The sequence below is a fragment of the Notamacropus eugenii genome, chromosome 1 (genome assembly GCF_028372415.1).
Source record: "Notamacropus eugenii isolate mMacEug1 chromosome 1, mMacEug1.pri_v2, whole genome shotgun sequence".
Classification (NCBI taxonomy): Eukaryota; Metazoa; Chordata; class Mammalia; order Diprotodontia; family Macropodidae; genus Notamacropus; species Notamacropus eugenii.
Window position 1 is genome coordinate 259781219 of NC_092872.1, and position 25584 is coordinate 259806802.

At 43.2% G+C, this 25584-nt stretch overlaps 1 protein-coding gene across 2 annotated transcripts in view; it reads right to left on the reverse strand.

Annotated features, from left to right (window-relative positions):
• The window catches only part of HK1 (hexokinase 1), a 131098-nt gene that overhangs the window by 29770 nt on the left and 75744 nt on the right, over positions 1 to 25584 (reverse strand). For both annotated transcript variants that reach the window (XM_072628756.1, XM_072628757.1), the window contains 5 exons: positions 19800 to 19948; positions 11166 to 11285; positions 3996 to 4091; positions 3305 to 3404; positions 3026 to 3209 (listed from right to left, as the gene is read on the reverse strand). In XM_072628756.1, the coding sequence (XP_072484857.1) occupies positions 3026 to 3209; positions 3305 to 3404; positions 3996 to 4091; positions 11166 to 11285; positions 19800 to 19948 (649 nt within the window). The remainder of the gene's footprint in view (positions 1 to 3025; positions 3210 to 3304; positions 3405 to 3995; positions 4092 to 11165; positions 11286 to 19799; positions 19949 to 25584) is intronic.

Here is a 25584-nt window from a genome sequence, read left to right on the forward strand (position 1 = left end):
GCTTACTTCCTTTCTTTCTTGCTTACACATGCTTACTCTCTCTGGGTCTCAATTTTCTTATCTGTAAAATGGGCCAATGAATAAGCACCTACTTCAGAGAGTTGAGAGGAGCAAACGCTGGGTCAGTACTATAGAAATGTCAGTTATGACTCTAGCACTTTGAAGCTGACAAAGTCTTTTCATCATAACAGTCAGCATTTCTATGGTGCCTTAAGGCTTACAAAAGACTTTCACAAAAAGTATCTCATTTCATCCTCACCACAACCCTATATTATCCCCATTTTATAGATGAGAAAGCTGAGGCAGACAGAGGTTAAGTGACTTTGCCAGGGTCATGAGACTAGTAGGTGTCTGTGGCTGGATTTGAACTCAGGTCTTGTTAACTCTGCACTGCCCCACTGAGCTGCCCAAGCTGTCTCACGTGATGCTCACAGCAGGCCTCTAAGGAGGCAGTATAAGTACTACCTCCTCCATTTTTCAGTAGAGGGACCTGAGTCCCAAGAAAATTGAGTGATTTGTCTGAGGTAGCAGAGCTAGGAACTCGAACCCAGGTCTCCTGGACTCCAAATCTGGGGCTCTTTCCTCAATGCCAAGCTTCCCCTGTGATGTTCTGGAAGTGTCCTAAGGCAGGAGTCCAACACGTGGCCTGTCCACATGCAGCATACAAATGGAATTGGGAAATAGTCAACAAAATGACTGAAAATGTCATAAAACATCGATACTGTCACTCTCCAAAACTAAGTCAGCAATGGCCTTATGGACAGAGCAGCCACCCCTCTGGGTCTGACACCCTTGATGCGAGGAATCCAGGAGCAAAAAGAACTTGGGATCTGGCCACCCCAAAAGGCTGCAACGGCCAGGGCCTGGCACAAAATGAGTACTTAATAAATGTTTCTATGTCAACTGCCTAAGAACAGGACAGAAAGGTCGAGCAGGAGGATTTCAGAATAATAGTATTTGAAACAAGGGGTTTCTGCTCTGATCAGGCCACATGGGCGGGGTGTGCCTTGGAGTGTCACGTTTTAGGAAGGAGACTGATAGGTGGGAGCTTCAGAAGACAGGGAATAGTCTGTCAATGAGCATTTATTAAGCACCTACTATGTGCCAGGAACTGTACTAAGCTAACACTGTAGATACAAAGAAAGGCAAAAACATGGTCCCTGTTCTCAGGATGCTGGAAATGATGCCAAATGGGAGGATCAGTTAAAGGTGCTGGGCATGTTTAGCCTGAAGAAGATGATTCAGGGAGGAAATGACAGCTGTCTTCAAGTAGCTGAAGGAACCTCATGTGGAAGAGGAATTAGGTATATTCCACTTGGCCCCAGAAAGTGGAACTAAGGACTTTGACCAAGAAGTTGCACCTAGAAGATTTCAGTTTAAAATAAGGAAATGATTGCTACAAATCACAACTACCCCCAGGGTAGGATGGCAAGTCTTGAAAGGTAGTGAGTTCCCCAATACTAGAGGTCTTCAAGGGCAGGCCAGATGGCCAACTCAACACTCTACTCTGCTACGCAGACGAGGACTGCTGGCCAAAGGCACTACCCCACTCTGGTCAGCTCTCAGCCCCTGGCATCCAATTTAACAGTACAGGGACGGTGCCCTCATCACTGTGAAAACAGGGAGCTGTCCTCTGACACAGGCCCCATTCTGCGGAGCCAGCCCAGACAATGAGTCATCACTCTGAGGGCCCAGAAGGGCCTCAAGTCACCAGGACATTTGAAGGTGAACAAAACTGTGAATTACAGTCTCCAGTCCATCTATATATTTTCTTCTCTCTGATGCCATGAGCTCATAAATCCAAAAATGACCTTGCTAACAAAACCCAAAAGGCAGCCTGGATTACTGGATCCAGAGCCAGCCTCAGAGTCAGAAAGAATTGAGTTCTAGGCCCACCGCTGACACACACTGGCTGGGTGACCCTGGGCCTCTCACTTACCAGTCAAGACATGTTGCTGATATGTGTAACGGGATCATAGACCACAGATCACAGGTCCAGACTTCAAAAGAAGTCACCAGTCTTGGATCTGTTTACCTATTCACCCCCTGTCACTCCCAAATTCTGCTAGAATGGGCAGACATTGTGATACTGCCCACCAGAGGCAGCCCTATCTTAGTAGTCTGTTAGGCCCATGCTGTCTGGACAGAAGGCAGAAAGGAGAGGGGCAGGGTACTCGATTTATGATCCCCGCAGCCCCAAGAAGGCACCCCCCAAGAATATTTTTGCTATGTGTGTGAACGACTCTCCCTATCCTCACTTACTTTACAGATGCCTCATAGATTTATGCCTTTCCACATCTGGACAAAGGTTCTCATGCCAATGCAAACGTAAGACACCATGGTATAATGTATGGATCACTGAACCCAGAGTGAGGAAGACCATGGTTCAAATTCTGCCTGACATTTATTTGCTACAGGACCCCTCTCTGATATTACTACCTCTGGATGACCTTGAGCAGGCCCTTTTTCTCCTCTCTGGGCCTCAGTTTCCTCATCTGTAAAATGAAGGGGTTGGCCTAAATGGCCTGTAGGGTCCCTTCCAGTGTTAATTTTCAGAGCCTATGAACCTGGGCTCAGATGAGCTGGGAGCCTCAGTTTCTTCATCTAGAGAATGGGGATGATATGATAGCACTTATCACACAGGGCTGTTCTGAGGATCAGAGCAGCTTCAGAGCTCCATAGGACAGATGCTATTCTGACAACACATCTACCCCACATAGAAAGGCAATGGAAATATGGCCTTAAATCTGCAGGATTTGAATCTCGCTTCTTATGCTTATCACTTGTATGTCCCTGGGCAAGTAACAGATCAAGGTTCACAGACACAAAGATTTAGTGCTCAGAGAGATGTTAGCTGCCATTTTACAGATAGGGAAACTGAGGCCCAGAAATAGGATCTGACCCACAATGCTTCCCCCAGATCTTCCTGACTGTCACCACCTGCCTTATCTTCTCCTCTCCCTGAGTCCTGACATCTCGATGTTGAGGTACCCTAAAAGCAGGGATGACCAGTCAGGGGACTCACAGCTGTTTCCCAGGGTTGAGGGATCCCCGGTCGATCTCCTTGTCAAACTCTGTGCGGAACTCATGCATGCTGCCATCATCCCCAAAGGCCCCCCACTCTGTGTTGATGCACATACGCCCTTCATCTCCCTCCACTACGTCAATGTGCCGCATCTCTTCCATGTAGCAGGCGTTGGTGCCGGTACCTTGAAGAGAAAACATGGAGGGGTGGGACCCAAGGACAACAGACAGAGGCCTGCAGCCACCCCTAACTCAAGGATAGGCCAGGCAGTAACCTTACCAATGATCAGACCCACTTCGCACTCCTGGTCATCAAAGGCACAAGTCATCATTGTCCCCACGGTATCGTTCACAACAGCCACGATGTTGGCTTCATAATCCTGAGGACAGAAATAAGGTGCCACCTTCAGGCACTGCTGTGGGATAGACCCAACAGAAAAGCTTGGCTATCACGCAGATGGAGAGACAGAAGCCATGGGAAGGCAGGCCTCCCAGAAGAAGAATCTCTCTCTGCTTTACTGCCATTACTGGTTTTGTTCTCACTGGGGTTTGAACTAAAACTGAATCCTGAGATACAATCAAATTAGGAAAAAACACATTGACTCAATCATCTAGGCCTGGACTTTATCTGGGTAAACTCCAAGATGGTATACTGCAATGTGCCACACCCTAAAAGATTTGGATTCCTTAGGACTGGAGCACCTTTATTCTCTCAGTGTATAGAATCAGGTATCTATAATCACTGATTGAGAGAGGTCAGACACCTAGCATCCAAGGGTCAGACTCACTGGTATTTCTGTTCTGCCTGACCTTCTGGACTCCAGATCCTTGGCTTCCTAAGATTGCCTATGCCTTCCAACCTTGCCCAAGTGCAGTGACTGATAAGCCAGGAAAATGTCTCTACTCATTTTAGAAAGCACTCCAACCATGGTAATTAATCCTCTGGTGCCTGAATATCAAAGAGAAATTACCCCTCGCTTCTTGATTGCTTTGTTGAGCAGCTGTACCACATCAGATCCCTCCACACCACTGGCTTTGAAGCGCTTGGTCCAGGTGATCAGGACAGCCTGTGAAGGACAAGACAGTATATGAGGGGTCAAAACTCTTTCAAAACCTAAAGGGTTCAAATACCACTGATAAAAGTCTCATGTCTAGACAAATAAGGAATTCTACCAATCCACAAGCATTTATTAAGCACCTACTATGTGTCAGGCACTGGGGATACAAATACAAAATAATGAAACAATCTTGCTTGCCCAGAGTTTATGTTCTAATAGGAGACATAACAAGTAGTAATATATAATATATAAAATATAGAAGCATAAAAACTATTGATGAAAACACAAAAAACTAAAAACCCGTTCTTGATGGTCAAAAGATAACATTTTTCAAAAGAAGTAATGCAAAACATCAATAACCACAAAAAACATTCGAAATCATCAATAACAAGAGAAATGCAAATCAAAAACACCTGATCATTCACACCATACACATCAAATTGGCATAGACAATTCAAGATAGAAATGGTCAATGTTGGAGAAGCTATGGGAAAACAGGCACACCAAAGGTTGATGGAGTTAGTAAATATGCTTACCGTTTTGGAAAACAATGTGTAATTATTCCAGAAAAGTCATGCCCTTTGACCAAGTGATCCTACTATTGAGTACATAGCCCAATGAGGTCAAAGCAAGAAAGAAATGTCATCCATGGGTACATGATGTGTATGTATGCATGCACAAAATATTTGTAGCAGTACTTTCCGTGGTAGCAAAATCCTGCCTATCAATTAGAGAGTGGATAAATCAATTACGGTCTATATTGCTGTGCCAAAAGGAATGACAAATATGAGGAACTCATTTAAACATGGGAAATTGTGTAACAACAGATGGAAAGCCAAGAGAATAGGACTAAAAGCACATACACAACATGTACAACATATGTACAATACACACAACACACATGAATATATGCACAATATACACAACAAATGTATGATATATGCAACCTACAATATATGCATATATACACAACATATACAAATATATGTACAGCATACACAATATATGTATGATAACACAACATACACAACACACACAATATACAATATATGTACAGTACACACAGCACACAATATATGCATACGTACATAACACACAAATATACGCACAATACACACAATATACACAATATACAATATACATACAACATACATAACACATATTATATGTACATGTACACAACATACACAATATATGTATGATACACACAACATACACAACACACACAATATACAATATATGTACAGTACACACAGCACACAATATATGCATATGTACATAACACACAAATATACGCACAATACATACAATATGTGATGTACAATACGCACAGTCTATACAGTGACTGCAGTGATGTAAATGAAGACAAACGCTACAAGTCTGCTGAATTCAGAGTCACGTCAATGACCAATCAGTCCCAGACAACAAATAATAAAACACATGAGGGTCCACCAGTATGTAATACCTCCTGCCCTATCAGACACATGTCTGTGTATTTTCCTTGACTGGTTTTCTTTGTAATGAGGAAGGGATCTCTCTGTGTGGGGCTTGGGGGAGGTTTACACAGGGAAATGATTGTGGTAGGAAACATAGGGCACCAATAAAACTGGAGTGTAAAGATATGGTCCCAGGACAGAAGAGAAATCTGTCCCAGAGAAGGCAGGTGGTTTGACCAGAGTCACACAGCACACCGGTGAGTGCTATGCACACCAGAGCTTTTGTTCTCACCACTGACTCATTCCTGATGGGTGGCTTCCTTGTTTGTTCATTTTAAGGATGTGTAAGGGAAAATCCCTGAAAGGGGGCTGCCTATGAAAAGATGGCAAGGACATAAGAACATCTCAGTATGTCCCCTCATCCCCCAATACCCAGCTCAGTGCCTAGAACATGGTAGATGCTTAATAGAATTAAATTAACAATCTGTAGTTCTGGCCCTGGCATCCTGCAAAAAAATGCAATTATGTCCTGACAGGGTTTGCTGGGAGAAAATGATTAGAAATAAAGAGCTGGGATAAGTGCATGATGGCTCTCCATCTCACATCAGAAAACTGGCTGTGACCTGTCCTTCAAAATGCCTCCAGAGACCATACTTCCTCCTGTAGGGCTACATGCACCCCCAATTCCCCTCCTCCCCTCCCCAAAAGTCCAGAGAGAATAGTGTAATGAAGAGAGTTCTGGACTGGGAGTTAAAAAAATGTGCCAGTAACCCAAGCAGCTCTTAGAGTCTGTAAGTGACTAATCTTCATCGGTGAAGGTCATTTCCACACAGGAAGTTCCCTATATTAATTAAATCAAAAGTCCAGAATCCATCCTTGCCTCCTCCAAAAAAAGGATGCATCTTAACAGTGCTTTCTCTAGTTTAGATTTCAACCCCCTACTGATCATTTTTGTCCTCTATTTCTCAATCTGAAGATTATTCTATTTGGTACATAAATCCCTCTGCTCATCATTCAAAGGTTTTCACGACTTGGGATAGATTTCTTACTCATCAACCCCTTTCACACATTCTATAATGTCACCAAAGTGACCTCATTTTTTTCTTTTATATGATGATACCCCATCTCCTACCTCCATGCCTTTGCTCTGACTGTGCCCTATTCCTGGAATGCACTTACTTCCTTACCTCTTCCTTAGTATGTTTCATTTCCTTCTAAGCTGAACTCAAGTGTTATCTTCTACATGAGGCCCTTTCCTGATCACCCCAACTATTCATGCTTTTCTCTGCCCCTCCCGCCATTGTCTTGTATCTATTTTTAAATGTCTTTTTTATATTGGTCTGAGAGGTAGCTTAGCATGGTGGATGTAGAGCTGATCTTGGAACTAGGAGTAATAAAATTTTAAAAAATTAAATAATAATAACTAATATATAGCACCTACTGTGTGTGTGCCAGGCATTGTGCTAAATGCTTCACAATGAATTCATTTGATTTTCAAAGCAACCTGAGGAGGAGGTAGGTGTTATTATTTTCCCCATTATACAGATGAGTAAACTGAGGCAAACAAGTTAAATAATTTGCTCAATGTCACTAAGTTAGCATTTATCTCAGGCAGGATATGAACTCAGGTCTCCCAAGATTCCAAATACAGCATTCTTAACCCCACCACCATCTAGCTACTCCCATGTATATAGTGCCCTAAGGATTACAAAGTACTTTACAGTCTGTCTGTCAGGTGGGTTCTATGTCTGAGGCTAGACTTGAACTCAGGTCTTCCTGACTCCAGATCCAGTCCTCTACCCATTGCACCATCTAACAGTCCAGGAAGACCTAGGTTCTAATCCTGCCTGTGACACATATTGGCTGTGTGACTCTGTGGAACACTCTCAGCAATTTTCTTAAGACAGTAAGTTGAGTGCCCATTTGTTTTGCTGGAGGGATTTTCCTCACCTGGGAGGATTCTATCCCAAGTAAATCAAACGTCCAGTCCCAATTGCCTTACATATGCCTAGATATACAGAGAGATATAGATGGCTTGTTTCCCTTAATAGAATACAAGCTCCCTGAGGGTTGGAATTGTTTCCTTTTTGTCTCTGTATCTTCATCTCTTGGCACATTGTCTGTGTCATTTACTCACACATACACCAATCAGTGTCTGGAGACTCAACACAAGGTCTTCCAAGACTTGCCAAGGTTGAAAAAAAACTTCTGGAGATAAAGTGGAGAAAGCAGAAGAAAAATGAGGTTGAGAAGTTCTGCCTTCCCCATCACCTGTTACCCTCCTGCGATCATTCTGAGCCCAGATCTACCCTCCTCTCTTCTCCTCACCTCTCTTCTCCTCTCCTCATATCTTGGTAAAGTCTAAGATGGAGCTCCACCCTCCATCTAGAACAGTGCTGTCAAACTCAAATGGAAACAGTCCCTCAAATGGACTTAAAAAACCACAAGCTAACACTTTCTATTTTCTATTGGGCAGCTAGGTGGCTCAGTGGTTAGAGTGCCAGGTCTAGAGTCAGGAAGATTCAAGTTCAAATCTGACCTCAGACACTTACTAGCTGTGTGACCCTAGGCAAGTCCCTTAACCCTGTTTGCCTCAGTTTCCTCATCTGTAAAATGAGCTAGAGAAGGAAATCGCAAGCGACTCCAGTATCTTTGTCAAGAAAACCCCAAATGGGATCATGAAGAGTCAGACACAACTGAACACAATAATTTTCTAATATATTTTTTATTTATTTTGTTAAATATTTCCTAATTAAATTTTCACTCAGGAGTACTGTGCCCCAGTGAATCAGACAGCTCTCATCTAGACACAACACTCCCTTTTTCCTTCTGTTCTCATCACTGGGGCTGTGTTTCTGAGGGTGGTGCCATTCCTCTTAAGCTGATCTCTGCCTCTCCATGTTCTACAGAATCTTGGGCCAGAGGACCCTGTTTCTCTGAACTCTTTGAAATCTATCCTCCCACAATCCAGTGTGTCAATCATCAAGCAAAGAGATGAGCATATATGATGTGTGAGGCACTGAACTGGGTGCTTGGGGTGCAAAGGCATGAAACATTACTGCCACACTTTGGGGATTGTCTCTCATTCAAACATTAGGCCTCTCTGAAGTTAATCTTCTCATGGCACCTGGCTTAGGAGATGTATGTGGGCAGTCTTCTTCTATCCCCTCCAAATTCAAAGTAGAATTCTCTTAATCAAACGTGCAAATCTCTACGCTTTCCAGCCCCATTAGCTACACTCCATCCTTGGCAAAGAGTCCATCATTCCTAAAACTCCAGCTCTGGTCTAAAGATCCAAATGCTGTTCTCCAATATGATCATATTAATCTAATGATCTTATAAATATATATTAATATAATCTTATTATCAAATTAACATTCGTGCTTCTTATATCTGTCCCTCTTTTCAGAAGCCCCTATCATTCCCTGGCAGCCAAGGGATATAAAATGCCACCTGTGCCTCTAACATCTTCCGTTTTCTGCCCAGAAGTTCACAATCTCTAGAGATCCCACAGTATCTTTTCACACAGGTGTCATTTAACTCATCAGAAGTGAATAATGGGGATTGGGTTTAACCAGTCCCTGGTGGCAGTGTGATGTGTCCCAGCTAGATATATACTCTGCCAACTGTCACTTCCTTCCTGATGCCTTTCAGTGGTTAACACTCTCCCTCTAATCAAATTACTTTGTGCTTACTTAGTTGTATACATGTTATCTGTTCCTAGTAGAATGCCCTCTTTGAGAGTGGGGATCATTCTATAGCCTTGCACAGAGCAGTCTCTGAATGTTAGCTGACATGAAGACAACAAACTTTCTCCTTGTTCATGTAGGGTCAGCACATAACTGCCTGGGTCCTTCTGAGCAGATGGTCTCCAAGCACCAGACTTTGTCTTTTCCTCCTGTGATCAGTTCTAGAGCCTAGCACAGAATTCATTGCTTTAGAGCTATGATTCAGAGGACATCTAGTCCAATCACTCCATTTTACAGATGGGGAAACTGAAGCTCAGAGAGGCACCCAAGGTCACACAAGCAGTAAGTGGCAGAGGTGACATTTGAATGCCATGTTCTCTCATCCTGACTGTACTGATGGATCCTCACCATCACTCTGTGGAGAACAGGAAGTTGCTTCCTTTTCAGGGGTCCAATTCCATATTCTGTGGACCTATATTACTTCAATGGTTCACCAGTTCATCTCATTCCCATTCTTCAATCCTCCAGAAGAGGCTGCTCCCTTGATTTTAGATTTTCAACTGGTTTATAACAGCGCCCTGATTATTATAACCATTTGACAGATAAGGAAATTTGAGTCATAGAAAGTGACTTGACCAAGGTCACATAACTTGTGGGTGGAAAAGTTGGACAAAAGAAGGTAAAGCTTAAACCAAAGGCCCAGAAGATGCAGTGCCAAGTGACTTTAGATTTTAAAATCACATCTAACTGTGAGTTTCACTCCCACCACATGACAACAAAAACAACAACATACTCTTAACTATTTTGGTCTGGCCCTGTAAATTCCCAGTGTGGAAACCCCTTTCATTGACACAACTCAGCAGCTCAGCGGTAACCTATAAGGAAATGTCTCCAGGACTGACAGACAAACTAAGTGACCTGTCCAGTGTCAGAGTGAGGACTTGGATTCCAGATCTTTTCTGAAGGCAGGCCTTCCAGCTACCACATTGTGCTGTTTCTCTATTATTATTAACTATTATAATCATCAATATCATTAATTATTATTTATTATATAATACATATTTAATATTTTCATAGAATATTATATAATGTTTATATATTATACATAAATATTATTATATGTTATTAATTATTAATATCAACAGAACATTAATATCAATAATGCCAAATACAAATACTGGAGAATATTCATTAAATGTATACCTATAAGTTTGTATATATACATATGTGTATATATGTATATATATGTATATCTATCTATCTACATATATATATGTTGTATACTTATACATGGAGGCTGTGTCCATAGATACATTGGAAATAGGAGGCATGAGGTGGTTGAGAAAAGAAAAAGAATAAAACCACCCCCTTACCCCCAACCTGCCTCTTCCTCCTGAAGACTACATGGGCCACACAAAAATGGCTCAGGAAGGAAAGGCTCATACATGATCCAGTAAGGCCTGGCCCTTCTTTCCCTCTGTTGGATTCATCTCAAGCCCAGCTAGGTTTTCCTTCATTTGGAGAAATTTTATAAACTTCCTCCTCTACCCAAAGGACCTTTACACTCCTCTCCTAAAAATATGCTAATAATTAAAATAATTGAGGAAAAAAGCATATCAGAATAGCCAAAGTTCAGAGTCACATTCATTTTTGCAGATGATTTTCTTTATACCACTACTTCAGAGTAAATATCATGTAGACTTCCCTTAATGGGCACTCTACTATGGATCTCCAGCATGGATTGTCAATCATGGGATGGGTATCACAGACGTTCCAACTCCATTACAGATTCCATCACTGACTCTCAGTCATGGAATCTATATCACTGAATCTCCATCACAGAACTTCCCAGGATCCTCCATCATGGACCCAACCAAGGAAAATGAACCAAGAAACTTCTTTTGCTTGTTTTTAGGCCCAGAACACCAGGTAGCCACGGAGTTCTAGGACATTCTTACCTCATCGATTTTTGTCTGTCGGCAGGGGAAGGAAAAGGTAAATCCAACAGGTAAATTCTTGTCTTTAATATTCTTTTTCTCCATGAAGTCACCCAGGCATTCAGCAACATGATCAAAAAGCTAGAAGAAACAGAAGGGAAAAAATAACCAGCAGTTCAAAGTGAGAAAGGTGCTGAAGGGAGAGAACATGGCACTCTCCAAAAAGAGGGAAAAACACCTGCTCTCCAGAGACTTTCCACTTTCCAGGAAACAAGGAACAATTTAGCCTTAATGGAGGAAAAAGCTTATTACAAGAGCTGTCCAAAAGGGGAACAAATGGACTGTCTTAGGAGGCCATGAGAACCCTTTTGGTGGAAGAGCACTTGGGGACATTACAGTGGGTTAGTGGGGATTCCTTTTGGGTTGAGGTTGGACTAGATGGACCCATTCTTCCCTTCCAACTCTGAAACTGAGATGCTATGGGTTTTTGCCCATGCAGCTCTTCTACATTTGTACAGCTCTAGCTTTTGGGAAGCTTCTCCTCACATTGACCCAAGATTGGCATCTCTGTAAGTTCCATCAATTCATTGTTCCTCTTTCTGCCCTCTAGGCTCAGGTAAAACCTTCCTCTATATGTCTGTCCTTCAGATACTACAAAGTAACTATCATGGGCCCCCTAAATCTTTTCTTCCCCAGGCTAAACATCCCCTCTTCTCCATCCAATTTCCTTTCACAGACCTAAGACTCTGCCCTGGCCTTTTGTCCCCCATGAATATGTGGCAGCTCTGTTTGATGAGTCAGGACCCACATTATTGTGAGTCCTTCTGATTTCAGAGCTTTTCGGCTGAACACCAGCCTGCCTGGGATTTTTATTTGATGAAAACCCACTGGCTTGTGAAGGCTGACAGTACAACAGCAGGGCCCCTTGCAGCTCATGGAGGCATCCCTGGAGAGTTAAGAGAAGGAATACACTCTCACATATGACCTGACAGCTGCTGCCTCCAGCCCCAGCCCTGGGCTCTTAGTGGAGAAGCATCTCCCAGCAAGGGTCCTTCTCCAATATCCTCCCCATCACCACCAGCCTAAGATTCCAGAGAACAGGCTTTGTGTCATTTACCTGACATCAGGCTTGGCCATCACATCAACAGAGATACTGGTTCATTATAATTTATAACAGTTTGTCTCTTCCTCAGAGCCTGCTGTACCTCTGGGGGCTAAACCAAGTGTGGTGGCTGGAAGGGATACATATGACTCATCATCCCCTCTGCAAGCCTGGATAAGCTTCTCTTGACCTACATTTCAGACTGATCTAAAATCTATTAGAAAATCCTTTCCAGGACACTGTGGGGTGGGGGGCTGGCATGTCATACAATTATAAATGGGATAATGGGATAGCTTGGGTATGAAATGCATTCATCTGGTCCCCTGCAGAATAAGGACTATGCATTCTGCATCCATCATGTCCCTTCTATCTTACAGTGGTCCTATATTATTATTCCCATTTTACAGAAGGGAGAGCTGAAGCCAAGTGAAGCTTAAAGGAGGCTGAATCTGGGTTCAAATCATGGCTCTCCTAGGCCTACCGAGGCTTCAGTTTCCTCATCGGTAAAATAAAGGGGTGGGATAAATCAGAGGTTATTAATCTTTTTTGTATCATGGATCCCTATGGCAGCCTGGTGAGGCCTTGGAATCCCTCCCTCAGAATAATCTTTTCCTTCATAATTAAAGAAAATGCTCAGTTTCAATTAGAAGTTAGTGAAAATAAGATGGATTTTTTTCCATCCAAGTTCATAAACTCTCTTAAATCTGTTCCCAGACACCCACACATAGGTTAAGACCCCTTGGACTAGATGACCTCTGAGGTTCCTTCCAGCTCCAAAGCAAGTAAATGTCTGTCTTCTTCATTCTAGGTAAAGTATTCTCTCTAGTGGGCAATACTGCCTCTTAGCTGAAGAACATCAGTCTATAGGAGAGCTATAAAAGCTCATACAGAGAGTGTGAGCCACCACTTTCTTCCTTGCAGATGACCAGATCTCAAAAGCGGAGAAGTTAGAAGCTGGACAGACATTTGAAAATAGCGAAGTCATTCACAGCTGATACAATGTTGCTGCTACTGTGTACAGTGTTTTCCTGGTTTTGCTCATTTCACTCAGCATCAGTTCATGTAAGTTTTTCTGAATCTGCCTGCTCATCATCTCTTATAGCACAATAGTGTTCCATTATATTCATATACCACAACTTGTTCAGCCATTCTCCAACTGATGGGCATCCCCTCAATTTCCAATTCTTTGCAACCACAATATAAATATTTTTGTACACATAGGTCCTTTTTTAAAAATCTCATTGGGATACAGACCTAGTATTGGTATTGCTGGATCAAAGGATATATACAGCTTTATAGTCCTTTAGGCATAGTTCCAAATTGCCCTCCAGAATGGTTGGATCAGTTCACAATTCTACCAATATTACATTAGTGTCTCTATTTCTCCACATCCTCCCCAATATTTATCATTTTCCTTTTCTGTCATATTAGTCAATCTTATAGGTATTAGGTGGTACCTCAGAGTTGTTTTAATTGCATTTCTCGAATCAATAATGATTTAGCACATTTTTCCATATGCCTATAGATAGCTTTGAATCTCTTCATCTGAAAACTGCCTGTCCATATCTTGTGGCCATTTATCTTTTGGGGAATGACTCACATTCTTATAAATTTGACTCAATTCTCTGTATATTTGAGAAATGAGGCTTTTATCAGAGAAACTTGCTATTTGGAAAGACATCTGAGAAGCAGAGTATGGAAACCTTAAACCAAATTGCTACAGTCTCAGGAGGGCACTTAGGTGTGATAGAAGACAAGCTAGCCCCTAATGACTCACAGCAGCTCTACCCTAGGAGTTTACTGATTCATGCTCTCTCAACTCCTCTCCTCTCTCTTCTCTTTCCTCCTCTCTTTCCTCCTCCTCTTCCACTTCTCTCTCTCCCTCTCTTTCCTCTCTCTCCCCTCTTTCTCCTCGCTCTTCTCTCTCTCCCACCTTAACTTGGCACCCTGTATCTTTCTAATGCATTTAACCAAAGTCTAATTTATGTTTCTAGATGGCTTGTCCCACCCCTAATCCCCTACCCTGGATGCAAGCATCCAATACTTTCTTCTCTCCACTGTCTCTATTGTATCCCCTATTGGAATGTAAGCTTCTGAGGACAGGGACTTCGGGAAGGGAAGGGAAGGGAAGGGAAAAGGGGAAGGGAAGGGAAGGGAAGGGAAAAGGGGAAGGGAAGGGAAGGGAAGGGAAAAGGGGAAGGGAAGGGAAAGGAAGGGAAGGGAAGGGAAGGGAAGGGAAGGGAAAAGGGGAAGGGGAAAGGGAAAGGGAAAGGGAAGGGAAAGGACCTCAAAGATAGGGACCATATTTGATTTTTCTCTATCTCACCCAGCACAAGAGAGAGCACTCAATAAATGAATAACGAAGGGAGTCAGGTCACTCTGGACCTTGCCTTTGTCACACTTACTGTATGACCTTAGGGAAGCTAACTAATGTCTCTGAATCTCTGAAACTGAGTGATAAACGCGAGGCTGTGATGCACCCCCTCACTGGGCTGGGCAGCACCTTCTCAAAAGCTTGAGTGAGTTTCATGGGGCACTGAGTGAAGTGACTTGGGGAGAGGCACTCAGCAAGATGTCAAAGGCTTGAACCCAGGGCTTTCTGACTCCAGAGTCAGCTTCTACCCCCTATGCTTCGCTGAAATGTAGTAACAATAAATATGTGGTTCAGAAATCACCTTCATGAGCAGAGGTTTGTGAGATGAGCCTTTCAGATAATTAAATACATATCAGGAATGGATAAAATGGGCCAGGTGAGTATGTGATGAGTGAGGGATACCTGTTTCTGGAGAGCTTGTTATGTAAAAATGTTGGCAAACCCAGAGACATTTATTAACAGCAAAAGGGGAAACAAACAGGGAAACTAATGTTTGAATCAGATTCAAATCATGTTCTTAGGAAAATAAACAGCAGGCTGACCTCAGGCTGCCTACACAACACCCTGCACAGAGAAAACTGGTCCAGTTTCAACAGGCCAGGACAGAACTCTTAAGTAAGAATTCTGCTCGCAGGGGCAAACTCAGTCGAGCCTAGCTGTAGGGGTGCATGGAGGCTCTAAGGAGTGAGGCAGCTTAGAACAGACGACGAAAGGGAACAGGAAGCAAGGAGACTGAGTGGGGCAGGAACTGGCATAGAGTCAGGTAGAGGATTTATTCAGGAGAGAAGATCTGGAGGTCTGAAGGTGACAGCAACCCAGATGGGGGCAGGATGGAGAAGGGGTAGTTACTGGAGACAGGGGCAGAAGAGCAAGGAGTGAGCCAAGCTCCACTCCTAGCCTACTGTGTCAAAGGGTGTAGGGTTTGAACTGCCAAGGGGTGTGGCATCTTCAGGAGAAAGCCAGGATTCAGTAAACACCTGGAGATGAAGGAACAAGGGAGGATCATAGAACAGAGCAAGAGAACAAGCATCTATTAAGTATTTACTATGTGCAAGGAGCTTGACAAATATCCTCTCATTTGACAAGAGATTTAGCAATGGAGGGGCACCAAATTCAACCTTTGCATTTTACAGATGAGGGAGTCAAGGCCTAGAGAGGTGAAGAGACTTAGCCAAGGACAGACCTACCCAGAAAGTGGCTAAGCTAGGACTCAATAAATGACTCTAAATCCTTATCACAACAGAAGGTTCTCAGAGGATAGGTACATAGCAAAGTGACTGGGGAAGGAGGAGGGAATGGCAGAAGAGGGGGTGCTGATCTTGGGCATTCTCTCCCACCTTGGCATTTGCTCTACCAGGCCAAGTGGCTTAGTTGGGCCATGGAGACCTTAAGCCTCTGAGAATAGGGGTATGATAGCCATGAGACCCCCAGATAGTGAGGTGCTGGGAGGGGCTAGGAGAAAAATATGCACATTCTCTGTGGGGAGGAGGTAGAAATCATGTCCCCAGTTGTGTCATGATAGCTCTGTGCATGGGTCAGAACCAAAGGGATCAATTTAACCAAAGGAGTCAATATGAGATGTTTTCCTGTTTCATGGCACCATTTAAGGCCAGGATAATAATTTTATTCCCTTACATTTGTACTCTAAGGAGGCCCACACTCATTCCTCAGCAGAATCACAAGAATCTAGATTTTGAGCTAGGAGGACCCTTCGAAAGCAACTTTCCTACAAGACCCCTTCTCTCTGTTAACACTGTCTGCACGATCTGGTGCAGGCCTTCAGCACCCGCCTGGACTAACGCAACAGTCTTATAATTGGGTGCCCTGCCCAGGCTCTTCCCACTCCAATCCATCCTTCACACAGCTGTCCAATCTCCTACATCAGTCTGTGTCACCCATTATCCAATAAATTCTAGGGGCTCCCTATTACCTCTAGGATCAAATTATAAAGTCCTCTGCTTGGCATTTAAAGTTCCCTGGCTTCCTTCAAGACTCAGCTCAAATCCCACTTTGTGCTAGAGGCTTTTCCTGATCTCCCTTGGCTGCTGGTGCCTTCCTCTCGGAGGTTACTTCTTCTAAGCACCTAATTATTTACATCATCTGTCCCACTGGAAGGTTTTGGGAGGTTGTTTTTGCCTTTCTCTGTGTCCCAACATTTAGCACAATGCCTGACATATAGTGAGCACTTAATGTCTGCTGACTAACTGAGGAGGAAACTGGCACCTGGAAAGAGGAAGGTCACTTCCCAAAGTGACCTTCCCAAAGTCACAGATGTAATACAATAAATAGCAAAGCCAGGATTAGAACACAGATCTTTTGACTCCCAAGCTAATCCTCTTTCTACTATACCACACTACTATGAGAATAAAGCCTCAAATGATCAGGCTGCTTATTTTTATCCTTACATAACCCATCTGAAACAGGTCAGGAGGGAATAGTATTATTTATTTTGTCAACAGAGAAATCAAGGCTCGAAGGCCAAAAAGAGGCCCCTTCTTTGGACCTCAGTTTCCCATATGTAAAATGAGGGGTAGATGGCTTCAGAGGTTCCTTCTAATTCTGAGTGTATAAGTCACTTCCCCAAACTGAACCTCACTGTAAAATGAGGGGTCTCTGAAGTCCCTTTCAGCTCAGAGTCTACCATCCTATGACCCTTCAGAGTGGAAGTCTAGATCTTGGGAATTCCAGCCCTGTTTGGAGCTCCATTCAGAGACAAAGAGTTAGTTCTTTGTAGAATGCTCCTCTGTGTCCCCCAAGAAAGCACCTGAGCAGGGTCTGAAAATGCATCATGGACACAGCCTGCGAGTCACCCAAACAGCCTTGAACTGGAGGAGCCAGGATGTCTCATCTGCCAGGAGAAACAGCCCAGCCAAGGACAAAGCCACATGATGAGCGTGAAGGCTCTTCAGAATGGAAACTGGACACCCTCATGGACTAGGAAGTGGTTTGGAACAGATTGACTGAAAGGCTGATTAAATCTGGACCAATCTTGACCAGAAAAATGAGCCAGACATACTCTAACCATTGCTACCTAACTGGAACAAGAGGGACAGGGTTTCTCACTTTCCACTTCCTCCTGATGGGGATCTGAGGCCATCTTGTTTCCTTGTGAAGCCCCAGTAGTCCTTCAGATGGGAGACCACCCCATCTTGGAATTAGGTATGGAAGACACATGGCTCAAAAAGGAGGGGGCAGGGCTCCTAAGCACATGGATACAGTCTAGTTTCCACTGAAAGGAGGCTAGTATGTGACTTGGAAGTAGTATGGTTTTGGAATAGGACCACCTAGGTTCAATGCTACTTCCAATACTAACTACCTGTGTGACCCCATTGGACAAGTCACAAACCTCCTTGGGTCTCAGTCTTCTCATCTGTAAAGTGAGGGGATCAAACACAGTGGTCTCTGAGGCCCTCCCTCTCAGTTCTAGATGTGTGATCCTCTAACTTTCAGGGGGCCACCCTTAGGAGGCCCTGTGCCAGTGCCCTGCTCCCACCCTTTCCTCATCGAGTGTTTGTAGAGTGCCAAGGACCTGATAAGACCTAGAGATATGGAACCTTAACAACCCTTGGCATCCAGGTAGGGATGAAAGCAAAAGTGGCTACTGAGTCATCCACCACATCAAAGGCAGCTTACAGGCCTCCAACCAAAGGAAAATCCACTCCTTATCTACAGAGGTTCTGTCCATTTTGGGCGAGTTCTAATTGTGAGTAAAGTTTTTCCAGCATCTGAGCTAGGAGTGAGGAGGAAGGGGAGTGTGAATGAGGAGGGTGGGGATGGGGAGGCAGGAAACAGGTCATTCTGTGGAAGTAATCCATATGGGAGGAGCATTTCTCCAGATAACCCTGAGGCTACCAGATGAAAGTGGCCCCTATCTTGTGCCAAGTTCCCGAAGGCCCCTGAGATAGTGAAGGGCACCAATGCCTCTCCCTACAAGGTACACAGTATTTCCTTAACACACCCATCCTGGCTCAACAAAAGGCTCAGCTTTCACTTGCTTACATAGAAGGTGGCTTCCCACCTGGCAGTCTGGGTAAACCTCTGATTCCTAGCCAGACTCTGAGTGTAATGACAGAACATTTCATTGCAAGCTTCTCTCTAGAAGCTCTGGTATCCCTCAAAGCTCAGCTTAGTCACCACCTCCTCCTCCAGGAAGCCATTCTGGATTCCTTCCAGCTTCTAGCACCTCTCCTCCCACCTCTCCATCCCTCCTAAAACTAAGATTGATTTTGGACAAATTTTTCTGTATAAGAGAATATAAGCCCTTAAGGACAGAAACTGTTTGTCTCAATATCCCCATTCCCCAGCTCACTACCTTGCAGACAGTAAGCCTTTAATAATAAATCAAGTACTAAGCATGTTAATAAATACTTGTTCATCCATTATTTAGTTCTGTGTTTCTGGAGACACATCACAGAGATCTGTGCTCATCTGACCCAGGGTTACTGAGGATTTCTTGTTTGTTTGATCCAAACACCCAAGAATTGACTTTGTCAGAGGTAACATTGATGGAGAGCTGGCCCTCAAGAGTTAATGAGTAAAGACCAGTCAATACAGTGGGAGTAGCAGGAAGTACAGCCAAGATTTCTCCTATAATTACTCCAAAAAGATAGAAAAAACATAGTCTGGGGCCTGATCAGGAGATCCAAGGAAAAAAACACAGTGAGCCTTTTTTCCAGCCCAGATGTGCTGGAGAGACAGAGATGGAGACTGCAGACACTGGGGATGGAGTCTAGCCAGGAGTGTGTGAGATCACATTTCAGTTCAGGGATTGCTGAAAGAGAGCTGTGCACCAGGACAAGGGGAGGGCCCAGAACTGGCCCAGACTGGTCTGTGCTGGGGGTAAAACCAGTGCCAAATGGCAGCTCTGTGGCTCACTACTGGCTAGTGCTGGATCACAGAAAGAGTGTAGGAGGGGACCAGTGCTTAGGGATGGAAAGCTAGGGCAAGAGGAGATGGACTCAGGGTGCCAACAGACAGACAGAAAGACAGACACATACACATAGATGGAGGACAAGGTCAATATGGGAATTTGTTTTCCTTAACTATGCATATCTATTGTGAGGGTTTGGGGTTTTTTTTTTCGATGGGTGGGAGAAGAAAATGAATGCCTGTTAATTGAACACCCCCCTCCCCTTTGTAAGGATTAAGGGGTGTGGTGGAGATGTGGAGGATTACCCACCTGGACTCCGCTGCCATTCATTATACTCTCAGGCGTTTCATAAACCTCTGAATCCATTTGAACAGTCTGATATTTCTCATGAGACACTTGCACTCGTAAAATTCGAAAGGAAGACCCACCAAGATCCAGAGCAATGAAATCTCCTTTTTCTGTTTAAGAAATAAAAAGTGTCATGTCAGATGCCAGTCCTGAGAAAAGTCATCCCATTCATCCTATCATGACAATCCCTATTGCTGTTCTGCCTAGGGAGAATACTTGAAGAGTTTTTGCTCAGTTTTCTTCTTCTTCCATCCATTCTATGTTGTAACCAATCTGATCTGAACTCTCTCTCTCCCGTCTCCAGAGCTGTGCAGGCAGTGAAGAGCTAATAGACAGAATACTGGACTAGGCATCAGGAAGACCAGGGTGGAAGGTTATGCATTTTATAAGCCTTAAAGTGTGATTAAATGTCAGTCATTATTATTAGGCTGTTTTCTTGACAACAAAACTCACAGTCAAGGGTTCCTTTTCCCTCCCTGATGGAGGCTGGGGAATCAAAGTCTTTCTAGCTTGGGAGGAGCTGTCCAAGGTGATTCTCTACTGGCATAGACTCTGGGTCAGTCCTATTGATTTACCTTGCTTTGAAAAGAGATTTTCTCAGAACAGTCCTAGGAGGGATACAGTATAGGCAATATTATCTCCACTTTACAAGTCATACAACCAAGATCAAGAGATGATGTTCTCTGCCTAAAGTCATGCAGGAAATAAGTGCTAGGAGATGGGATGCAGAGCCATATAATATTACAGTGTAGGAGAAGTATTAGAAATGAACTCATGCAAAGAAACTGAATTCCAGGTCATTCTAATGACCAAGTTTGATCTCCCAGAAGCAATATGAGATTCTTTGCAGTCAGAGATGGGAGTCTAGGGGTGTGACACACTACATTTACTGTCAGACTCAGTATCTATGAATTTTGCAGAATTGCTTTTCTTCTCTTTTCTAATTCTCTGTGATAAGTGATGGCTCATTAGGCGGGGAAAGGGGAGGACATTTTAAATTGGTAAAGGAGGAAAAGTGCTTTCAGCCATTCATCCAGGTGAAGGCTTTGTTTCATGCCAGCCCCTCTGTTCAATCTATTGTGAACCTGTTCAAATACCATCAGAGACAAGTAACCCAATAACCTCCAAACCTGAGGCTGTGCCTCCCCTGGTTCCTCAGGGAAGGGATTCCTTGCCAAAACAAAAAGGTGGCACATGTTTCTTAAAGGCAGAGACTGGCATGACATTGAAATGATTGTCTGTGCCACACCAAAGGGCACTCACTAAACATTTGAGTGCTTACTTTATATGGCACTGGAGAAACAAAGATAAGAATGAAAGTTTTCATTTATAATTACTTTCCGATATAGATATATCTCCAGATTGGAAGCCACCTTAGAGTAGGGACACCATCTTGAACTTTTTTGTAGTCCCCAAAATCCTAAGGATGGTGCACTGCACACAGCAGGTACTCACTGTTTGTTGATGGACTGGCTGGTAAGAGTCACCATCTTGGATCAACCACATAGTCCATTCAGGCCAATAAAATCTGGTTCTACTCTACCATTACCAGGCTTATTGCATATTACTACTCCTTTCATCCACACTATGTTCCAGTCCAAATGGCTCACTTACTGTTCTCTGAATTGACACTCCATCTTTGACCTCCATACTTTTGAGCAGGACGGTCTCTAGGCTTAGAAGGCATTCCCACCTCCCCTCCATCTCATAGTATCACAAGCTTCATTCCAGAATCTGCATATGTGCTAGAGATGGTAACATGGGCCCATAGTCTGTTAATTAGCATTTACAAAGTGCCTATGTGCCAGGCATCATGTTAAGCTCTAGTGATACAAAAAAAAGGTCTCTCACTCTCTCTTGCTCTTTCTCTCTCTCTCTCCCTCCACACACACACACACACACATGCAGCTTTATTAATGCAGCTCATCTAGTACCCCACACTCATTTTATAGTTGAATGTGGAGAGCTTTTCCTTATGCCCCCAGTTATTAGGATTCTCTCTTCTCAAATAACAACATATCCCCATATGGAAACTTCTTAACGGTTGGGTTGGGTTGTTTTTGTTGTTGTTTTTTTAATATCCCCATTGCCTAGCATATAGCAATCCTTGTTGGACTAGATTAGATACCTAATGGAAGGTTATGGGTGTTTTTGCCTCTATTTCTACCCATAGCCCTTAGCACAGTGCCCGAAAAACAGTAAGCAGGTACTGACTTCAAAATATTAGGGAAAATAATTTCCATTTGCAAAATATTTGCATATCTCACGGGGCTATGAAAATAGCACTCTACAAATTTTTTTTTGGTGCAGATTTGTGATTAGACCAGTTCAGGGAATCAATCTCTGGTGTGAAAACTCCTTCTACAAATACAAACAGGCTAATCTTCTAGAATTTACAATCTTAGTTGCCTACAACAAAGAGAGGTATCAAGACTTCTCCATGGTCACTGTAGCTAGTAAGTTTGAGATCCATTGTACTGAGTGAATAAAACTGAAACTAAATAAATATCCCTCCATTGTTTGCACTCAATTCCTCCTCAGATTATCCATATTACAATGCCTCTTCCCCCTCCCCTCAGCCAGCATAAGAACAATTCCTTGTTAATCGCCATTATTGCCCCAGCTCCAAGAATACTGTCCTATATATAATGGATATTTTTGTGTTGTTTTTTTTAATTGGACGGAATAAAATAAATAAACATAAAAGATCAGGTACATCTTTTGAATCTTCCAATTTCATTTAATACAACTACCATCTTGGAATCTACTACAGTTTCCTTTCTACCATTCTGACTACCTCAGCTAGGGGGTACTGGGCTTGAAATTATAAATGTCTGAGTTCCAATCCACTTCTGATGCTTACTGGCCATGCGACCCTTTGTAAGTCACTTAAGGTTTCTGAGCCAGGGAGCTGGACTCAATAACTTCAAAGGTCTCTTTTGGCTCTAAAGGTATTTCATCCCTGAAGACACTTTCTTTTGTTTTTGTTTGTTTGGTAGTATTTTATTTTTTCCAATTACATGTAAAGACAATTTTTAATGTTTAATTTTTAAAAATTTTGAGTTCCAAATTTTCTCCCTCCTTCCCCCTCCCTAAAACAGTAAGCAATTTGACATAGGCTATATATGTGTAATCATGTAGACATATTTCCATATTAAGCCCCTTTCTTTTGGTATGGAAACCTAAAAACCCGAGTCCAGGAGGCAGAGGTCATCAACTCTGGCCATGAGTTAGGATATTCCTACCAATGTACCTTACAGTCATTCCCTTGAAAATGCACCCATTTTTGCTTACTTTTCCAACACTTACCATTAGCCCTGAAGCCAGAGTGACTTCCACAAGAACATTTATTAAATAAACCATCTGAAGGGCCACTAGCAACTCTCCACTTTTTAATGACAGTCACTGCAGGCAGACCATAATGGAAAACAAACATTGGGACAGATGTCTTTTTCAAGTGGGAGTCAGCCCTGGATGATAGTGCAAACAAATGCTACCTTTCTGAAATGCCTACCTTTGCTCTGCTTAGAAATTCAGCTGCTCACATTGGAAGCCTCACTATAGCTCACCTCCTGATTAGTTCCCTAAAGAAAGTGTATGTCCCTGTCTTCTAAAAGTTGACCACCAGACTAACTGCTCCTAAGATGTAAGGCCCTCTATGACCACTTTAGCTGGAAACTCCAGAGAGGAATGGTTTTATTTACTCCCTTCACTGACACTGATTGCTGCCCCTCTATGCCTTCTCATCCTCTGTGATTCTTGTATGTGTTTTCCAATGAATATTTTCTATCTCTATCTTTGGATCTTTTTCCCTAAAAAGTCCCACTTTGGGAGGCAGCATGGTCCAGTGGTTAGGATTCTACACTCTAAGTCAGCATGAGTGGGTTGGAATTCAGTTTCTGATCTTTATTAGTTGTGTGACAGTGGGCAAGGAATTTAACCTCTATAAGTCTCAATTCATTCATCTCTAAGAGGAGGACAAGCAGGCCTGTAGCATCTACCTTGCAGAGCTATCACAGAGTTCAAAGGAGATGATTAAAGTACCTAAAAGTGCTCCATAAATGTTGGTTATTATTATTTTCACTTGTCCCTTGAACATCTCCATCTGAAGCTCTTGGCAACACCTCAAACTTCCAGAATCTCAGAGTCAGAAGGGATTCTGGATACCAACCAGCCTCCTGCCTCTTCCTCAGTTGCCTCTCCCTTACAATGTCACCAACAAATGGCCACTTGGTCTCCAATACAAGACTTCCAATGGTGGGGAAAAGGGGACAGGGACAAGAAGACTGAACCTCCCTCTATCAATGCAGAACGGCACCTTTTCTACATCTCAGGCACTGTTCCCTGGACAGGTCAGCTGCTGTAGGTAAAGCAGGGGAGTCACATGGTCAAATCCAAACTTAAGGAGCATCATTCTGCATCAGAGCACAAGATGGATTAAAAGAAGAAAAATGTTAAGGCAGGGTGACTCATTTAACTGGGAGGTCATTGTAATAATCCAGACAAGTCTACATGGAATTGAAAAGCTTTCTGCAAGGACAATAAGTCCTATGAGAACACAGAAGAGGAAAATTCTTATATCATTTAGCACAGTGCCTGGCTCACAGAAAGTATTTAAGAAAGAGCCCAGGACTCAAGAGTCAGGAGAGACCTGGTCTTATTTCTGACTCCCACACAGACCAGCTGTGTGACCCTGGGCAAGTCACTTTATCTCCAAGCCTCAGTTTCTATATCTGTACAATGAGAATTAAATGAGATAATATTTGTAAACCTTTAAAAAGTGCTCTGTAAACATCAGTTATTATTATCACTGTTTCTATCACTCAAAAGCCTGAGCAGACACTTCCCTGGCCCTCTCTCTAAGAAGGGAATTTCTCCACATTTAGTTTCAATTGTTACTTGGGTGCTTCGGGATTAACACCAATTCAGTTGGTGACTAATTACTCTGTGTGGAGCTGTGATTAATATTTTAGAAGTAGAACAGGACCATCTGACTTACTGTTCTGGGGCCCCATCCTGGAGGCTGCAGAACACACACACTGACCAAAGGGGCTAGAAAATCTTCCAAAAATGGGGGGATTAGGGGGCTTCAAGGCCTCACTGCAATCTGGCCAGGTCCACTCCAGGATATACGAGTTAGAGAATGCAGGTGACTTCTTACAAAAGATGCTTCAGGGATATGAGAAGACCTACTCCACCTCCCCTTCGAGTGAGGGAGAGAGATAGGAGGTCCACAGGTGGTCAGTCACACATTACTCATATTTTTGAACTTTTAATATATCAACCACTTGTGGTGACATTTTATTCTGCTCTTAAAAAATACCATTTGTGCTATGAGATGGGAAGGGAGAGACGAACTTACATAGTAATGTAAGAAATTGAAAATATTAATAAAAACTTATTATTTAAAAAAATACCACCACCCTCTTCTTCCTCTTCCTCCCCTGACTGCTGCCACCTGGAGTCACAGTGCACCCTTAAGTGACTGTTTCCAAAGTAAGACTGTTATCCCACGATCATGCCTCTAAGCTCCAGACTACCTGCCTCCAGAGACCAGGGGCCTTCTGGTTAGGAAGAGAGCCCCTGATAACCATGGGAGGAGGGGAGCCAGCGGATGGGGAATAGCTGAGTCCTAAGCATAAAGACAGGTGCTCCTCAGCTCGGACAAAGCCCTGCCCAGGCTGCACCTGTCACAGCTGAAAAGGCTCTGATATCCTGAGGGAGTAGGGGGAAAAGCGCACTAGAC